At 37.4% G+C, this 20,286-nt stretch overlaps 1 protein-coding gene across 3 annotated transcripts in view; it reads right to left on the reverse strand.

Moving 5' to 3' along the window:
- The window catches only part of FAR1 (fatty acyl-CoA reductase 1), a 68,029-nt gene that overhangs the window by 31,955 nt on the left and 15,788 nt on the right, over positions 1-20,286 (reverse strand). For 2 of the 3 annotated variants that reach the window (XM_041730187.1, XM_041730186.1), the window contains exons 2-3: positions 3,955-4,020; positions 2,310-2,505 (exon numbers count right to left, since the gene is read on the reverse strand). In XM_041730187.1, coding sequence (XP_041586121.1) covers positions 2,310-2,498 — 189 coding nt within the window. In that variant the 5' untranslated portion in view covers positions 2,499-2,505; positions 3,955-4,020. The remainder of the gene's footprint in view (positions 1-2,309; positions 2,506-3,954; positions 4,021-20,286) is intronic. The other variant, XM_041730188.1, reaches the window with a different exon arrangement.

The following is a 20,286-nucleotide window of genomic DNA, read 5'->3' on the forward strand; positions in this document are numbered from 1 at the left end:
TAAGTACATGTGAGCTCCACAAGGAAGGAATCACAACTGTTTTGTTCAGCACACAGGTCCTAGTTAGCCTAGTGCCTGGCAAGATGTAGACATGATCAATGTATGTTATGTGAATACATCCATTAGGTGGAAAAGTTGGGAAGAGAATCTAGTACACTTATGGAGACACAAGTTCAGTGTTCTGAATGCTGGCTATAAAGGGCCTGTGCGATACCCATAAGACAGGTCTAGTAGAGGTAAATGGCTCTGTGGGTCTGGAGCTCAGGCAAAAGAGCCAGACTACCCATACAGATTTTACTAACCACATACAGGGAGCCCTGGGAAGAAAAGATCACCCAGGTAGCAGTGGTGATGAGCACCCATGGTTCAGACTAGATGAAGCTTTTCCCAAATCTAATTTAAAATACAACCATTTGTCTCACTTAAGAGAGTGCTGAGTAATCACCTAATTGGATGTAGTAAGAAAAGATCAAGGCCTAGGACAGAACTCTGAAGAATATCGTTTAAGGGGCAAGCAGGAAAAAAGCAACCTGAGGAATGCCCAGAAAAGTCCTTTAACACCTTGAATTCACACTTTTCATTCTCTCACACTGCCAATGACCTTTAACTCCTCTTCATATCAGATATCTCCAACCACCAAGATAAGCTCATGCCGCTTCCCAAGTTCATGTCAAACCTGATACTCTTCCTGTCTCTAGCCACCATCTCTTTATTCAATACTATCTCTTCTGGTGCTTTTAATCCACCGGCATACCCCAATCAGTTCCTACTTGACTATGTTCACTAATGCCCTCTTTGAAATACTTTATTACCTTTCCAGAATTTATTTTGTGGTCAATCCTCACCGTATTAATGAAGTTTCTTTTCCTGGAGACATTCATCAGTGGTTCTCACCTTGGGGAAATTTTACCCCCAAGGGAACATCTGCTGATGTCTGAGACATTTTTCGTTGTCACAACTGGGAGGTGGGTGCAGTGGGGAGGAGCTTCTGGCATCTGGTAGGTAGAGGCCAAGAGGGCTACTAATCACCCTACGATGCACAGGACAGCTCCCTATAATAAAGAATTATCCTGTCCAAAATGTCAATAATGCTTAAGTTGAGAAACTACTATAAAACAATGTCCCACTATGATATATGCTTTTTGCCTATGCTCTTTACTCCTATTTCAAAATTATAGCAGGCTTTATCTATTAGTTTCTTACTAAATTCAAATGTGCATTTTTTGATACCTGACATAAAAAGAACTCTTATCTTACTGACTTACTAGCAATGCTACACATAATGGGGAGACCACAGAGGAGATGCCCAAATCTTTGACATTTTACGCAGGCTCTCAATTCCAGCCAAGACTTTAACTTCAGTAACTGCTCCTATCCAGTCTCTCTTGACACTTCTACACTCCCTCTTCCTTCCCTCTTTCCTCTTCAAAACTCTCTGGCCCAAAGGCTCCATTAAGGCAAGGATTCTATTTTATTTATCCCTCAGTTCAGCCCCTTACATCAAATCAAGTGCTCAATACTGAGTATGCACAGTAAATGTTTTCTGAAATATAAAAAATGAGTAACAATAAATAACCTCTTACTAGGCAAGGACATCATTGGGAGGGGGATTAAAACATACTAATTACAAGTGATTAAAAGGTACTAGATACTACCTAATTAACTAAAAAATCACATAGCTTCTGTACTAAACTTACTATCAATGAATGTCAGATAAATTCATTCACTGAGAGAATTCAAAGCTTACAATTATGAAATAATTTTACTCCAGGTCATTTCAATTTTTTCTTAGCAATATTTTTCTAAAGGTTCAAAATGCATGACCTATTCTTGTATTCTAAACGACCTCTCTGTCATCATGTTCTTATTTGTCAAATGGGAATATGTTACTTTGCTACTTCCTAACACTGCTGTGGGGAACAACCAGTGCTTACCAATTTTTAAGTGGTATCAAAGGATGTTTGGCAGCACACTGGGTAGTTAGAAACTACCTTGTAATTATTTATTATTCTGAATACTACTTAAGATATCTATTAATTATAAATAACAGGTCTCAAATATTCTAAAAAACACATTAAATATCTACCATATAGGTATTTTAGAACTTGTTACACAATTTTGCCCATCACAGAGGAAAGTTATTTTCTCCTACTCATCACAAGACATACTCAGTTTATTGCCATCCTGTAGAATTTTTTTTTTTTCACTAACTTTTTTCAGGACACTGAAAAAGCAAACTGAACTGCTGAGGATTACAGTAATTATATATACAAAAACATACTCTTTTCTCAATCATTTCCCCCACTTACCTTGCCACTAATTACTTCTTCTACTCGCTCTTGGGGTGTCTGTCCAGCTTTCTGTCTCACCAAAACATACACTGAATTCACCTTAGGACAAGACCTCAGCAACTTTTCCAGAAGTACCTTCCCTAGGAAACCGGTAGCTCCAGTGAGGAGGACATTCTTGCCTTCATAGTATTCTGGTATTGAAACCATTCTGATCCTAAGGAAAACATAGCAAATAAATATCAGTTCAAAGATTTATGTTAATTCTTCTGTACTAAAAATCTCTTGGTATTGAAATAAATATTTTAAAGGACAGACAAAAATTAAAGTCAATGTTAAAAAATGGGGACCTTATCCTCTGGGTCATTGTAGGAAGGTGAGAAGAACAACAAACTGCACAACTGGTTTCTGATCTCAGCGTTTACCCCCTGGATCACCTCAGACAAGTAACTCACCTTTTCTGCACCTGGGTTTCTTTCGTACTGTTTATATTAAATGACCTCTAAAAGTTACTTCCAACAATATGAACCCAAATCTTCACTTGAACCTCAGTTAAACCCTAGAGACCAATGAATCCTATTTCTCTGTCTCCAAAAGGATTTATAACACCAAATACAGGTCAGCAGTAAGACTCAATTGCTAGCTTGTATAACATGGCAAGGTATCAAATTCACCTATCATCACCAGTTGGAACAAGAAAAGGAAACACCAAGCCCTTGTCTTCCATGTCTGTAGTGACAATATATCCAAAAGGTGCTTTAAATCTCCCTTTTAAAAAAGTCACAGTAAGAAATACTTAGGCTGACTTATCCTCCCTGTCCAAATTCTACTAAACAGCAGAAAAGATAGTGTACTAAGAGAACAAAAGAACCATGATGAATGGAAAAAAACAAGATGCAGAAGGATTCATGCAGTATGTCACTATTCAAAGCTCAACACACAAAAAAAAAAAAAAAAAAAAAAAAAAGCTCAACACATTCAAAACAATGCTCTTTATTGTTTAGAAATGCACATACACACAATAATATTAATAGATGCATGAGAAGGAGTGCAATACAATCAGAGAAGAGAATAGGAACTTCACTTGTATTTATGGGGTTTGGGGGTTTTTTGTTGTTGTTTTGTTTTTAAGATTTTATTTATTCATGAGAGACACAGAGAGGCAGAAACAGACAAAGGGAGAAGCAGGCTCCTTGCAGGGAGCCCAATGTGGGAGACTTGATCCCCAGACCCGGGATCACACTCTGAGCTAAAGGGAGACACTCAACCGCTGAGCCACCCAGGCATCCCTTGTATTTCTGTTTTAAGCCAGGAGTAGATATGTGTGTTTTATGTCCAAATTTTTCATAACGATAAAAATAATAAATTTATCACAATCTGAAGATAAGAAGTAGACCCATTAACAAGCAGAAAGGAGGAAAGGAAAGAAGGCAAGTATTTCTAGAAGAAACAGACACAACTAAATTGACAGAGAAGCCATAGCAAAAGAAATAGCAACCCAGGCAAAGCAAGCACAGGAGAGAACTTACATGGGGGCAAGAGCTCTCCCAACTCCCTGAATAGAGAACACCAAGCTCAGGATCAAGAAGCTGAATTAAAGCACAGGGAAATCAAGGTAATTAGAGGATTGCTCACACAACAGCTGAGCCACTCATGACAGTCTTACTTCCTGTATAAACTTGAGCTCCCAAGGCTTAGTATCCAGGTCTGCTGAGAACATCCAGCACGGGTGCTAGGGACAAAAGAGAAGTAGGGCTGAGCCTGACATTTCTCTTAACAGCCACAAATCCTGGTGGGGGAGGTGGAGAATCAGGACAGAGGAAACCAAAGCAACCAAAAGGAAAAACGTCTCGCAGCACTTGAGGCCCAGAATAAATTTTAGGTCCTAAGCCTATCTGGCTGCTGTTGGCCCTTAAAACAATCTCATGCATAACTCTTAATCAGTAATCTTTTGGAAAAACAGAGCTCAAAAAACTGAGAAGAAGCCAGTATCAGCCACCAAAACCAATCATCCTGGTCCTTTGTAAATATGAATAGATAACCAAGGATCACCAGATATTTAAGAAATATCTAACAAAATTAAGAAGGACCAAAATGAAAAACAATAGAATCAATCACAAAGGAAATGAAGGTAATGAAAAACTTAAAGAAAATTTAAGTTCTAACAGAAATTCTCCAAGCCATTACAAGAATATTGTATCCATAAAATAAACTACTATGAAAAAGGAACAGAATAAGAAAGCATGTGAAAATCAGAAATTCAAATGTACAGAGAAAAATCCAATAAATACATAAACTATTAAATGTAAATGAATTAAAAAAAATAAATGTAAATGAATTTAAAAAGGTCACTAAATACAAGGTTTATAGGGAAAAAGCAAATGTATTTCTATACATCAGCAACACAGAAAATGAAGTTAACAACAAAAACACTATATCATTTATCACACCATCCAAACAGCAAAATACTATAGAAAATAGCCAGTACTGATGAGGACACAGAGAAACTGGAACCTATGTACATTGCTTGTGGGAATGTAAAGTGGCTCAACTGCTATAGGAAAGGCTGGTGCTGCCTTAAAAAGTTAAATACAGAATTATATGTCCTTGTAATTCCACTCCTAGATATATACCACCCCCCAAAACTGCCAACAGGTATTCAAACAAGTACATGTACATGTATGTTTATAGCAGTATTGTTCACACAGCCAAATAGTACAAACAGCTCAAAATGTCCATCAACAGATGCATGGATAAACAAATTATGGTCCATATCCACAATGGAATACCATTCAGCCATAAAAAGGAATGGACTGACACATACTACAACAGGGGAGTGAACTTCAAAAACATACTAAGTGACATAAGCCAGATACAAAACATCACATAGTATGTAATACCATGTATAGAAATATCCAGAATAAATCAATCCATAGAGACAGAATGCAGATTGGTGGTTGGCAGGGCTGGTGAGGAGAGTGGACAGTGGAGAGAAACTGCTTAAGGAGTTTTACTCTGCAGTGATGGAAATGTTTTGGACCTCGATGGAGTTGGTGGTTGCACATTACAACAGTTGGTGGTTATGAATGTACTAAATGCCACTGAATTCTTCACTTTAAAATGGTTAATATAGGGCAGCCCGGGTGGCTCAGCAGTTTAGCGCCACCTGTGGCCCAGGGTGTGATCCTGGAGACCTGGGATCGAGACCCATGTCGGGCTCGCTGCATGGAGCCTGCTTCTCCCTCTGCCTGTTGTCTCTGCCTCTCTCTCTCTCTTTCTCTGTGTCTCTCATGAATGAATAAATAAAATCTTTAAATTAATTAAGTAATTAATTAAATGGTTAATATATTGTGTAAATTTTACCACGATAAATTGTTTTTAAACTACCAAAAGTTAGAAATAAGTCTGAAAGGTATTTGAGAGCTCTCTTCTGAAAACTACAAGACAGAGAGAAATTAAATAATACCTAAATAAATAGATACACAATGTACATTCTTGGATTAGAAGACATCTTTATACAATGTCAGCTCACCATCCTTAGATTCAATACAATCCCAATCAACCTGTAAGCTGTTTTACATGTGGATGGAAACTAAGATTCTAAAATGTTGTGGCAATAGAAAGGGACAAGAATAGCTAAGACATACACTAAGAATAACAAAGCTGGAGAACTTCAATACCATACAACAAGTTGTATTATAAAGCTGCAGGAATGTGGTATTGGGACAAAGAATAGTGCAGTCAATTCACTATCCCTATAGAAAATGAATCCTGACTTCTACCTAATACCACACACAAAAATGAATTCTAGATAAACACCTAAAGATGAAAGGTATCAAGAGAAGGACAGAACAGCTCCATGATCTTGGGGTAGGCAAACATTTATTAAATAGGACACAAGGAGTGTGTCCTAACCAGAAGACAAAAATACTCATAAACTGGAAGACACCAAAATTAAGTTCATCCCATAGTACTATTAATAAAGAGAAAAAGCAAATTAAAGTAAAAGATATTTGTAGTAATAACAAATGATTACTATCCAGAATATATGAAGAACTACAACTCAATGAGAAGAGATATACCCATAGAAAAATGAGAATGGCTTGGGGGAAGCATAAAGGAGAGTATCCAAATGGAATTACCAAAGAAGATCCAAATAGCCAATTAGCACATGAAAAGGGGGCTCACCTTCATTAGTTACCAAGTTAAAATCACAATGTGATCCCAATACACTGTCCCCAATATGGCTAAAATGAAAAAGACGACAGGGATCCCTGGGTGGCGCAGCGGTTTGGCGCCTGCCTTTGGCCCAGGGCGCGATCCTGGAGACCCGGGATCGAATCCCACGTCGGGCTCCCGGTGCATGGAGCCTGCTTCTCCCTCTGCCTGTGTCTCTGCCTCTCTCTCTCTGTGACTATCATAAATAAATAAAAAAAAAAAAAAAAAAAAGACGACAATAAGTAGTATTGGTAAGGATCCAGAGAAACTGCAACTTTCACCTACTGCTGGAGGAAGTATAGATTGGTATAACACTTAGCAAAAGTGGTATTACATACTGGGGCTGAACACTTACATATCATATGACTTAGCAATTCAACTCCTAGTTATATACCCAAGAGAAATGAGTACATATGCTCACCAAAAAACTGATAAGTATGTTTATAGGAGCACTGTTTCTATTGGCCCCAAATTAAAACAACTCAAATGTCTGTCGACAGTATCTTGTATACATTAATAGCATATTCATACAATGGAATATTTTAAAACAATGAAATGAAGGAACAATCACTATATACAATATGGATGGGTCTCACAAAGAGAACACTGAGTCAAAGAGGTCAAACATACAAAGTGTATACTATATAGTGTCATTTACATAAATTTCAAAAACAGGCAAAGCTCATCAGTTAAAGGTTAGAACAATAGTTATCTTACAAAGAAGAGGTAGTGACCAGAAGGGGGTGTGAGGGAGGCTTCTGAGATACTGATAATCTATTTCTTGATGTAGATTTGTTCATTTTTTAAAAATTCAACAAGCTGTACATTCAAGATTTATGGACTTTCTTAACATATGCTATATACCAATAAAAAGTTTACTTTAAAAAATAAAAACAGGGATCGCTGGGTGGCGCAGCGGTTTGGCGCCTGCCTTTGGCCCAGGGCATGATCCTGGAGTCCCGGGATCGAATCCCACGTCGGGCTCCCGGTGCCTGGAGCCTGCTTCTCCCTCTGCCTGTGTCTCTGCCCCCCTCTCTCTCTCTCTGTGTGACTATCATAAATAAATAAAAAATTTAAAAAAATAAAAATAAAAATAAAAAAATAAAAAATAAAAACATCGTACGACCATATGTCTTGGTTTGCCTGGAATAAACTTGGTTTATACATGCTTTCCCAGCTTAAGTTTGAGTAGAGTCCTCTTAAGTATTTCAGTTTATACAATAAATTATATAGTTACTCTAGTTATAACCCACTTTAGATCTAAATAAAACTATTTCAAGATTTCAGTGACTAAAAGCCTAATTAAAACAATAGCATGTTAAAGATAAAATGTTAATAACCTCATAGGGGAGATATGAAGAAAACTGTGCACCAATATACCTAACAAATCAGGCAGGTATTAATAAAAATTATATGGTAATTACATGTTAACCACAGTGTACTTAGAACATGGCCTAGATGGGGATCCCCGGGTGGCTCAGCAGTTTAGCATCTGCCTTCCACCCAGGATGTGGTCCTGGAGTCCCAGGGTTGAGTCCCAGGTCAGGCTCCCTGCATGAAGGCTGCTTCTCTGTCTGCCTGTGTCTCTGCCTCTGTGCCTCTGCCTGTCTGTCTGTCCCTCTCATGAATAAATAAATAAAATTTAAAAAAAAAAAAGAACATGGCCTAGAACAATCACCTGATTCTCTGAGTTTCATTTTCTTCATATGTAAGAGTTTATTCAATAAATATTTATTAAGCACCTACTAGACACCAGGCAAAAGAAAATTTTCCATGGGTGTACATACACATTTAAAATAGAAAAATATATCAGGCAGGTTTCCCTTTAATATCTGAGGATTTACAGCCTGAATATATGATTGGCTCAACCCTAAACTAATAAACTACATACTTTCTTTCCTCATCTACAAAGACAACTTCCCTCTAAACCCTAAATAGCAAATCTGTTAACACAAAATAGCAGAAAATCTTTATCAAACCTGATTTTTACTAGTTTCAGGTAACTAGACAAAGCTATTTATTTACATGTGACTTACATGGTTTTCTTCATGGAAGAAAGAACAGACTTGCTACAAGCTTCCCATTTTATCTCTATGCTACCAAAAGCTTGACAGGCCTTAAGTATTTTAAAACTCTATGTCTAGGTATTCTTGATTCCTTTCATCCACCAATACACTTATTTCACCATACTAATTTATTGGCAAAGCTAGCACAAATGAGAATTCTTTCAAGGCAAGTCCAGGCTTGTCATATCTTCCACATAGTCAGTCCTGCCAGTGTAGCCAGAAGCTACTAGAAAACTGAAAGCCAGGAAAGAAAATGCTGCCAATCCTTCTAGAGCATGCTGTTTTAATTCCGACTGCGTGATTCTATTATATAGCAAGATATCTAAGCGCCTATCATCTGCTGACAAGTAAGTAGCTGCAGCATTGCAACACTGAGGAAAAACAGCAGCACTGCCATTCCTGTGTGCTGGGGCGGAGGGGCTATGAAATGTGATTCATATTTATTTTTACTGTTCTTGAGCTGTCTTTTAGAAAACATCACTTAACAGTGACAGCTGAGTATTTTTTTTTCAAAAAGTATCTCATCCTCACAGAACTACAACAAATACTAAAATTTGTATGGAACCATAAAAGACCCCAAATAGCCAAAGCAATCTTGTGAAAAAGAAACAAAGTTGGAGGTATCACAATCACAGATTTTAGGGTACACTACAAAGCTGTAGTAACCAAAACAGTATGGTACTGGCACAAAAACAGACACACAGATTAATACAATGGAATAGAGCTCAGAAATAAACCCACACTTATATGGTCAATTAATCTATGACAAAGAAAACAAGAATATACAATGAGTCAAAGACTCTCTCTCCAAGAAATGGTGTTGAGAAACTGGACATCTACATGCAAAAGAATGAAACTGGACCACTTTCTTACATCATATACAAAACTAAACTCAAAACAGATTAACAACCTAAATGTGATGTGAAACCTAAAACCATAAAACTCTGAGAAGAAAAAACACAGGCAGTAATCTCTTTGACTTCAGCCTTAGCAGTATTTTTCTACATGTCTCCTCGGGCAAGGGAAATAAAAGCAAAAATAAACTTCTGAGACTATGCCAAAATAAAAAGCTTTTGCACAGCAAAGGAAACCATCAATAAAATGAAAAGGCAACCTACTGAATGGGAGAAGATACTTGTAAATGATGTATCCAAAATACATAAAGAAGTATACAACTCAACACCAAAACCCACAAATAATCCAATTCAAAATGGGCAGAGGACCTGAATAGAGATTTCTCAAAAGACATACAGATGACCAAGAAGCACATGAAAAGATGTACAACATCACCAATTATCAGGGAAACGCAAATCAAAGCCACAATGAGTTATCACCTCATACCTGTCAGAATGGTTAGTTATCAAAGACAAAAAAAAAAAAATCACAATGTTGGTGAGGATGTAGAAAAAAAGAAACCCTCATGTGCAATTCAGGGGAATGTAAATTGGTGCAACCATTGTGGAAACAAGTATGGAGGGTCATCAAAAAATTAAAAATACAATTACCCTATGACTCAGTAATTCCACTACTAGGTACTTACCCAAAGAAAACAAAAGCACTAATTCAAAAAAATATGTACTCCTATGTTCACTGCAGCATTATTTACAATAGCCAAGATATGGAAGCAGCCTAAGTCTCCATAGATGAATGGGTACAGATGTAAGATACAGATATCTCTACACACACACACACAATGGAACATTACTCAACATAAAAAAGAGTGAGATCTTAGCATTTGGGGCAACAAAGATGGACTGAGAGGGCATTATGCTAAGTGAAACAAGTCTGACAGGGAAAGACAAATACCATATGACTTCACTCATATAAATGAATGAGTGAAGAATACAAATGAATAAACAAAAGGTAGAAGTGGACCCATAAGTACAGGAAAAAAAAAAACAAAACAAAACACTAGTGGTTGCCAGAAAGAAGGGTCAGGGGAATAAGCAAAAATGGGTGAAGGAGAATGAGAGGTTTAGGCTTCCAGTCATGGAATGAGTAAGTCACAGGGATGAAAGGTACATTATAAAGAATTTAGTCAATGGTATTGTAATAGAGGTTTTTGGTAACAGGTTGTGGCTACACTTGTGGGTGGTACAACTACTTGTTGCAACACTACGTTGTACACCCAAAGCTAATGTAACATTATGTGCCAGCTATACTTCAATTAAAAAAAAAAAAAAAAAAACCTTTTCTGGGATGCCTGGGTGGCCCAGTGTTTGGGTGTTTGCCTTCAGCCCAGGACATGATCCTGGAGTCCTGGGATCAAGTCTCACATCGAGTTCTGTGTATGGAGCCTGCTTTTCCCTCTGCCTGTGTCTCTGCCTCGCTCTCTCTCTCATGAATAAACAAAATCTTAAAAAAAAAAAAATACCTTCTCTTATGGTCCCAAAGTTAAGGAGGCAGAAATCATTTAAAAGACCAGTAAATATCACTATTACTTTCAAGGGTTTCTTGCTAAAGTGGGTTTTCCCAGTGGTTTTACATTAGGCATTTATATTTACATTAAGAAAATATATTACAAATGTACTTAAATGGAGATACAGTCACTTACTTCGTACATTACAGTCCAGATGCTGCCACTTTGAAGCCAGGAGATCCTAAAATAAAATTACTACTCTGAACTTGTATCCTTATCAGTAAAAAAAGAACATGCAATAGAGGTGTCATGGGCAAAAAGAGCCTGAAATAGCCTCAAATAGAGAAACCAGAGAGAAGTTCCAAAATAGCACTCAGTCAACATAAACTGCACCTTTGTAACACAACTATGCTCTCATAATAAATGTCCTAATATTAGTGGAAGGCTAATCATGTTGTCTCAATTAGTTTTAAAAACTTAGTTAAGATAAATGAGTAAAGATCAGGTCTTCTCTCTCATTTCAACTTTTTTTTAAAAGAGTTCTTTCAATAGATACAGCTATTAAAGTGAGAGACTGGGGTATTACAATCACCAGAAAAAAAAAAAAATCTAGCAAAGAAAAAAAAAGTCAGCTCTTCAGTGCCAAGAAATGGAGATTCCTTTCCCTGTATTAGAGCTAAAAAAAACTGTAATTAAAACTCTTAATACTCTTTCAACTAGTTGTTTCAGACACTTGCTAAGCAGAGAATAATTATTCAGAGAGTAGGGCATGGTAAGAAGGAATGAGAGGCAATTCCAGGGGCTTGAAGCCAAGTTTTATAAAAGGCTCACCACTGATGAGAAAAATACATAACAAAGGGAAGAAAGGAAAAGGAAACTCTATCAAGCACAAAAAACCTCATATCTCCATGCTTTCAGAAACAATCTCCTATAAGTTTCCTTAATAATCATCTTGTCTGGGGAACCTGGGTGGTTCAGTGGTTAAGCATCTGCCTTTGGCTTAGGGAGTGATCCCAGGTCCTGGGATAGAGTCCCACATCAGACTTCCCAAAGCAAGTCTGCTTCTCCCTCTGCCTACATCTCTGCCTCTTTCTGTGTCTCTCACGAATAAATAAATAAAATCTTTTTTTAAAAATTATAATAATTGTCTTGCCTTAGATTGCTCAGCACATCTGCAGGCAGAGCTGAATTTGAACCAATATCTTCAAACTAAATCCCACATGGGGGGATGGGGTGCAGGCAGGGAATTAGGTTTCTACTTGTCCTGTGAGATAAAAGTAAAGGTAAAGGTAAAGATAAAGGCATCAACTCATGGATAAGGACTTGAGTGCACAACACTAGAAGAGAGGTTCAGAGAAAGTGAAGTTGGAAAAAATGATCTGGAAGGTTCATTTCATTTTGTACAATTTCCTACAGGAGGAAACAGAAGAGCATTCTTCACTACAGGGCCTTCTTGGCATGTAACAGACAAAAATCTGCTTCAGAGAAATTTTAATATATGAAATAAGGCAAATTCTGGCTGGCACATTATTCTACAGTAAGAGTTAATGGGCCTAATTAACGACACAGAAAGAACAGAACTGGTTTGGGTAGACCCTTAAACAATTAAAATTTAATTTTAAATTAAAATTTAAAGGCAATTAGATCTTACAAGGACTTCCCTGGGGGCCATTTCCAGAAGCAACCAACAAAGAGAGGGAACAGAACAGGTCCACTGTCAAAGAGAACCTGACTCAAAGACCATCTAGTTGGGCTTTATTATTGTCTCTCTCAGTCTGAATAAAAAAGATCTTTTTTTTTTTTTAAGATTTTATTTATTTATTCACAAGAGACACACACACACACAGAGAGAGAGAGAGAGAGAGGCAGAGACACAGGGAGAGGGAGATGCAGGCTCCATGCAGGTAGCCCGACATGGGACTCGATCCCCAGTCTCCAGGATCAGGCCCTGAGCTGAAGGCGGTGCTAAACCACTGAGCCACCCGGGCTGCCCTGAATAAAAAAAGATCTTATCCTCAGGTTAAGAAATATGTGCTTATCAAAAGTAAGTGGATTTATTTCCAACTCTGCTCCACCCAACCCACTGAAAGATCCTACCTAGGCGGAATCATTCATTGGAATGTTAGAAATAAAAAACCCAGGTCAGTAGAGAGGAGAATAAGACAGAGTAGAAGACAAGAAGCTCTGGGGTCTTAAGATAAACAACACATTCAAACATGTTTCTACAAATATCTATACCAAAGTAATCCTAAGGATCACTGAACTTTGAACACACGTATGGTACGTAACTATGAGAAGTGTTGTGTGAGGGAGCAGGGAGGATCAGAATATACACCTTAAAATAGGTCACTGTGGCATACGGATTACTTTGAGATAAAAGCAACTGAGATTTAACAGATGCAGAAAGAAGTCCTCCCTGAGCTTCCCCAACCTGACTAAAAGCAGGAACTTCGGAGAAATGAGCACTGCCATAATGAGGACTCTGGGGGAGTTTCATGGCCAAGAAGAAGTAAATAAAGATAGCACTGAGATGAGTCTGCACAACAAACCTTACTAAAATAATCTCTATCTTCTATTACTTTCCCCATATACTTATCTTCCTACAATGTACTGCTGCTTCTAGAAGCGCAAACGCCTTTGCCTTTGTCTAGCCACTTAGCCATATTTTTTTGCATTTTTAATTAGCTTTATCTTTTAAATTGTTTTTTATTTTAATTCCAGTAGATTAACATGCAGTGGTATATTAGTTTCAGGTGTACGACACAATAATTCAAAAATTCTATACATTGCTGGTGCTCATCATAAGTGTACGCTTTAATTCCCATCACCTATTTCACCCATCCTCCCATCCATCACTTCATAATTTATCATCCTATGTTAATACAGTACATAAGCTTCCAAGTCTTACCACCTCTCTTTGGGTTTTCATGTCTTTTGGTGACATGTAAAGCCTAGTGCACACACACACAAAAAACAAACTAGAGCACATGCACACACCCCTTTCCTCCTGTTAATCTGTCTTTTGTCAGTTTAATTAGCAGGCACCAGCCATAGAACTAAAAGGGTAGGAAAAAAGTGTTTCCTCCCCTACATAAGTAGGAAACTAAATCCCATTTTCAGTACTGTATGAAATCATACCCTGCTATATGCTTTTACCTGCTAAATAACATAGGTCATCCTTTGTGGAAACAAGCCTTACCTATAACCTGATATCATGATATAGTAGGAACTCTTGGGCTCTGAGTCTAGCAGGACTGGGATGGAATCTAGCTACATTCATTTATCTTAGGGCTGAACTTACCTATTTGGTTCTCTGGTTTTCTCATCTTCTAAAATATAGAAAGCATACCCAGTCCCTTCACTTCATAGCATTTGTGTGATGATTAGACACACAGTTATATTTTCTTATTTATCTTCCCCTTAACTTCTTTGACAGTGATTCTCAGTATGATCTCTTGGCAGTCAGTACAAACTACAATATTTTAGTCTAAAAATGTTTTATGGTCTTTTCCAGGAAAAAAAATATCATTTCATTATGAGTTTAATTTTTAGACTTGGAACAAATGTTTAATTACCAAAGCAAGACCAATAGCTATTTTATTTTGCTGCTATATATTGGTATGTTCACATGAATATATGCCCATTTTTTTTAATTTGGGTTAAGAAATTAATGATTTTTAGCAGAGGCAATCTTAAGCCAAATCACTGAGGGCCTGACAAAACAATTGACAAGATATACCTACTTAGTGGCTAAATAGGGGTTAACAAGCTGTTAATTGCTTCCTAAGGTGGGAAGTCAGGCTATAGGCTCAAGGCAGCCTTATTTTAGGAGCAATATACCCCAGGTAATCTCTCTACACTGGGTGGCATCAAACTTGCAGATGGTGGTGTACTCTCCTGAGAGAAATAGGTACAATTATTTTGAAAAACTAGCCATATTTACTAGGGAACATCCAAAGATGGGAAGAACAAGAAGATTAAGGAAATATTATTTGCAATGTCCTAAAAGTGGGAAAAACTCAAATATTCATTAACAAAATGGATAAATTATGGCATAGTCCAACAAAAAAAATCCTATATAGAACTCATTGAGTTCTCAATACTAGCCAAAGAACCCAGATGCAAAAATAATACAGCCAACATCATTCCATTTATACAAAACTCAAACAGAAGCAAATTAATCTAAGTGTCAGACATGAAGGTAGTGGTTACCTCTGGGGACAAGGGAAGGGTCACTAGTGGGTCTTCTGGGGCTCTAGTACTTTCTGTTTCTTGCCCTGAGTATGATTACATAAGTAAGTTCATTTTATGATTATGCACTGATTAAACTGTACTTGTGAATTTCTCTATATTGGACTTCAAAAAAATTTATTTTTCAGATGCTCTTTCCTACATCATTAAAAGATGCTTTGGGGTTTTTTTGTTTTTGTTTTTGTTTTTTTGGATTTTTTTGTTTTTGTTTTTTAAGATTTTATTTATTTATTCATGAAAGACACAGAGAGGCAGAGACATTGGCAGAGGGAGAAGCAGGCTCCCCGTGGGGAGCCCAATGCGGGACTCGATCCCATGACCCCGGGATCATGACCTGAGCCAGACCCTCAACTACTGAGCCACCCAGGTGTCCCAGTTGCTTTGTTGTTGTTTTTTTTTTTTTTTTAAGGAATGTTGAATCAGATAAAGGGACAGAAATGACTCTATAATGAATTAAATACCAGTGTGGAGAGTAATTGTGTGCTATTTTTACCAAGGCTGTGTTTGTTTGTAATTGCCTTCATCTTTACCATAGCCAATGTTGCTTCACATGTTTTTTTTTTTTTTTTTTTATGATAGTCGCACAGAGAGAGAGAGACAGAGGGAGAAGCAGAGGGAGAAGCAGGCTCCATGCACCGGGAGCCCAACGTGGGATTCGATCCCGGGTCTCCAGGATCGCGCCCTGGGCCAAAGGCAGGCGCCAAACCGCTGCGCCACCCAGGGATCCCCAGTTGCTTTGTTTTTTAATGTATTTCCCAAATCTCACCATCAGTTTTAAATAGTTCCACAAAAGCCCTCACCAAATTCAGGAATCAGTTGATTTAAGGCAGGCTGCCTAGAATTCCAACTTTGAGAAACACTGCCTAGCCATTTTCAAGGTAAAATGGAAGAAATAACAAGTAAGGATTAAAAAAAAAATCTTTAGGGATCCCTGGGTGGCGCAGTGGTTTAGCGCCTGCCTTTGGCCCAGGGCGTGATCCTGGAGACCCAGGATTGAATCCCACGTTGAGCTCCCTGCATGGAGCCTGCTTCTCCCTCTGCCTATGTCTCTGCCTCTCTCTCTCTCTCTCTCTGTGTGACTATCATGAATAAATAAATAAAACCTTAAAAAAAAAAAAAGATTAAAAAAAAAATCTTTAAACCTAACCTTTAGAACCTCGTTTCTGTCCAGCTCAGGGGGATGAAGAACTTCAACCTAAAGGCCCCATCCAAACCACTGCACTAAGAGAAAAACCCTGGCAGAGTTTTTAGAAACTTGGTTTCACCAGCAATGTGGGATATATAGAATAGTCAGTTGCCTTAAATTTGGACTCTTATTATTTGTTAGACAAGCTTCTGAGGCATCCACTTACTCAAAAAGCTGCAGTTAATTCCCTATTCTCATAATATGAGTCTAGACCAGAAGGTGGCAAACTTTGCCCCAAAGCCAAATCTCTCCTAATTCTGTTTTTTGTAAATAAAATTTTGTTGGAGCACAGCAATATCCAGCCTTATGAATCACTCATACCTGCTTTTATACTTCAACAGTGAGCTGAGTACTCACAACAGAGACTTTATGGCCCACAAAGCCTAAAATATTTACTGTCTAGCCCATAACAGAAAATTTGTAGGTCCCTGGCCTACACCAAGATCCCAGTTTCTGTTTCAATTCCTGGGTCATGGTGTGTTCCCCCAAGGCCATACGCTAACTTGAACCCTATTCTTCCTGGCTGAACTCCTCACGATCTGCCTAGCTCTTACCAGTTCCCTCTCCCTAGAATCTGTCCCTAAACCTAGAGCCTCTATTTGGAAATTCTATTTCAATCCTAATAAATTCTGGACCCTCTGGAACCTATGGAAATGAAACATTCTAGTGAGAAATAAAGCTATTTCCAAAGACCCCTGCTCCAGTTCCTCAAGGCACAAAAATTCACGCCTCAAATATTTTTACCAGTCCAATTTAGAACCAAGTTCATGAGCCATTGCCTGCCACCACCATCCCCCCCATCATTAAAAGATGCTTTGGCATCTTTTTGCGCCCCCCCCCCCCCCCCCCCGCAGCCTGAAGATTAATTTATATACCCTCTTTGGGAGGCTATAGCCTTATTTTTAGGCCAAGTGAATCCCTATATTGGTGCTTCCTTAACTTTAACATGCACACAAATGACCTGGAGACTTTATTATGCACAGATTCTGATTAAATAGGTCTGGGATGAGCCTGAGATTCATTCTTCATTGCTAACAGTTCCTAACTGATGCTGGGAACCACACACTCTGAGTGATAAGACTGTACTAAACCCAGTGATCCAGAGTGCCAAGACTAATTATCTGTAATAATCTTTCAAGAGCACCTTTACATTACATCTTTACATTACATATTCATGGTATTTAACATAAAATGTGATATTCCACGTGTAACTAATGCTTAATTTTACTCATTCTGAAAATGCAACTTAAAACTACAAGGCTTATTTTTTTCACTTATGAGACTTACAAAGATTGATAATCAGTTTACATATGTAACAGACTCTTAAATTGCTGGTTGGGCTTTAAATTAGTACAAATTATGGGGGGATGGAGTCAGACTCTGGCAATATCTACCAAATTTTAAGTGCTTGTGATTCTATTTCTAAAAGTTTATCCTGAAGCTATTCTTGCAAGCATGCGACATGGTGTATTTTAAAGCAACACTGATAGCAAAAGACAGGAAACCCAAATGTCTACCAACAGGTGATTGAGCAAACAAAGCAGTATATTTCTATAATGGCATAATCTGCACCCAAAAAAAGAATGATGTGGTTAAACATATGTATAACTGATATGCGACAGCATACATGATAAATCTTAAAGATTTTTTTTTTTTTAATTTGACAGAGAACACAAGCAAGAGCAGCTACAAGCAAAGGGTGAGGGGGAAGCAGGCTCCCTGCTCACCTTGATCCCAGGACTCCAGGATCATGACCTGAGCTGAAGGCAGATGCTTAACCAACTGAGCCACCCAGGCACTCACATGATATATTTTAAAAGCCAAAAAGAAATATACCGTATGATACATCATCTTTTATGAAAAAGAAAAGGAATGGAAAAAAATATGTGCATGCTTATAAATATATAGATTACTGCTGGCAAAAAAAAAAAAAAAAAAAGCCAAAAAAATTGGTAATGATGGTTACCTCTGGGAGGGAGAATTTGACAAGTAGGTAATAGACATGAGCAGCATTTACTTTTCACTACATATCCTTTTGTACAATTTTAAATTCTGTACTATGTGCATCTATTATATGTATTTTAAAACATTTTTATAAAATAGAAAAATCAGAGGATACCAAAAAAAAAAATTTTAAGCACAAATTTTCCTCTCAATTAGCCAGTCTCCACTATATTTTGTCTTCTAATTATTTACAAATTCATTTACACCTGTTAGAAAAAAAGTTGACAAATCTTTTTGTTATTGTTGTTTGAGTAACACAAGCAGGCAAGTATATTAAAGCAAAAAGAACACTCTCAGCATATATGAAAGGGCAAGGAAGAAAGACAGACAGAGACAGGGAGGCAGACAAAGAGACAGAGTGAGTTGCACCTAACAAATCTTTTTAAAAGTGAAAATAAAAGGGTAGTGTTGTTAAGGGGAAAATAAGTATATTACCTTTCTTCTGCTAATCTTCATTACTTATATTTTCATTCCATTTCTTTATTAGATGGAAAATCTATTAGGTCAAAAACCAGATGATAACTATGAAACTGTTCAAAAACAAGCCTCTAATAGGTTGGATTTCAAGAATGGAATGTGAGAAATTCATTCCCCCCTCAGATGATGTTGACCTTCGGATCATTGATTCCCCTTCAGATAATGTTGACCTTTGGATCAGATGCCCCCTCTTCCATCTGAGAGATCGCCTATGTTCACCACATTCACTAAGTAGTCAAATACACAGAACTACCAAATACAGTTCTGCAGTGAAGTCTTGACTTGTTCTACCTGTATGTTTCTTACTGCACAAGCATTTTCTGACACAAACTGTAAAATCCAACAAATCTGTATTTATAAGGACTAAGTTCTACGTTTTAGAAATTATAAATTTATTTAGAGCAACTAAGTACTGAATATGAACGTCTCAAGTTAATGCCTAACCATTCAATCCATCATTTAACAGCTGTATCTTGAAGTAGGGTCCATTTAGTTGTCTTACTCTTAAAATCTGGCTCCTTTCTGCCTTCATCATGTAAATAAAGCCAAAGTCAAAAACTACCGATGGAAACAGAAAGGAGACCCAATGGACAAGGAATAAGATATTTCATCTATCTTTTCATTGGGAGTCACTGAATGACTCCCAATCAGAAGTCATTCTTCTGTGTTTAATACAGCACATTCAATGCTGTTTTTGTATCACTGTCCTAGACCTCTAAGCTGGATGATCACTTGGTAGAAGTACCTAAGGAAATTCAAGCACCAGACAAAAAGTTAAGGTGGATGGTCTTTTAATAACCTTCTGATTCCATCACTGAAAAGTGAGAAAAAAGTTTCAAATATCCCTAAAAGGAATGAATAACAAAACATTCTAAACCAATAGTTAGCAAAGGTCTTCTGTGAAGGGTTTTTAGGTAGTAAGTATTTTCAATTCTGTGGGCCATACACTCATTGTATCAACTACTCAATTCTGCCATTTGGGGCAAAAAAAAATCAGCCATAAATAAATAAGTAAATGAATGGGTATAGACGTGTTCCAATAAAACGTCATTCCCAAAAAGAGGAAAGCAGTGTGAAAGCCATAGTTTGCTAGCACCTATTCTAAATAGTGATTTCCAGTATTTCATATTCAGGAAAATGAACGCAAATGAGAAACATATAGATGGGAAGCCAGTCTAGTCTGAAAATTCATCACCTGTGATTTCACTAACTAGACTTATCATGAACATCACTGTAAAACATTAAATACCTATTTGCTATAATATCTTCAAAAACAAACCAACACATGAATGCCAGGCTTCAGAAATAAATATGCCAGTGGCTAAATGCAAAATGAAGACATAATCTATAGCCTATTTCAATGTGTATTTAAAAAAATCTGTATTCTTAAAAAGGAAAGCCCATTAAAAGATGTTCAGAGGTGAGGTTTGGGCAATA

Source organism: Vulpes lagopus, chromosome 15 (assembly GCF_018345385.1).
Source record: "Vulpes lagopus strain Blue_001 chromosome 15, ASM1834538v1, whole genome shotgun sequence".
NCBI classification, from domain to species: domain Eukaryota; kingdom Metazoa; phylum Chordata; class Mammalia; order Carnivora; family Canidae; genus Vulpes; species Vulpes lagopus.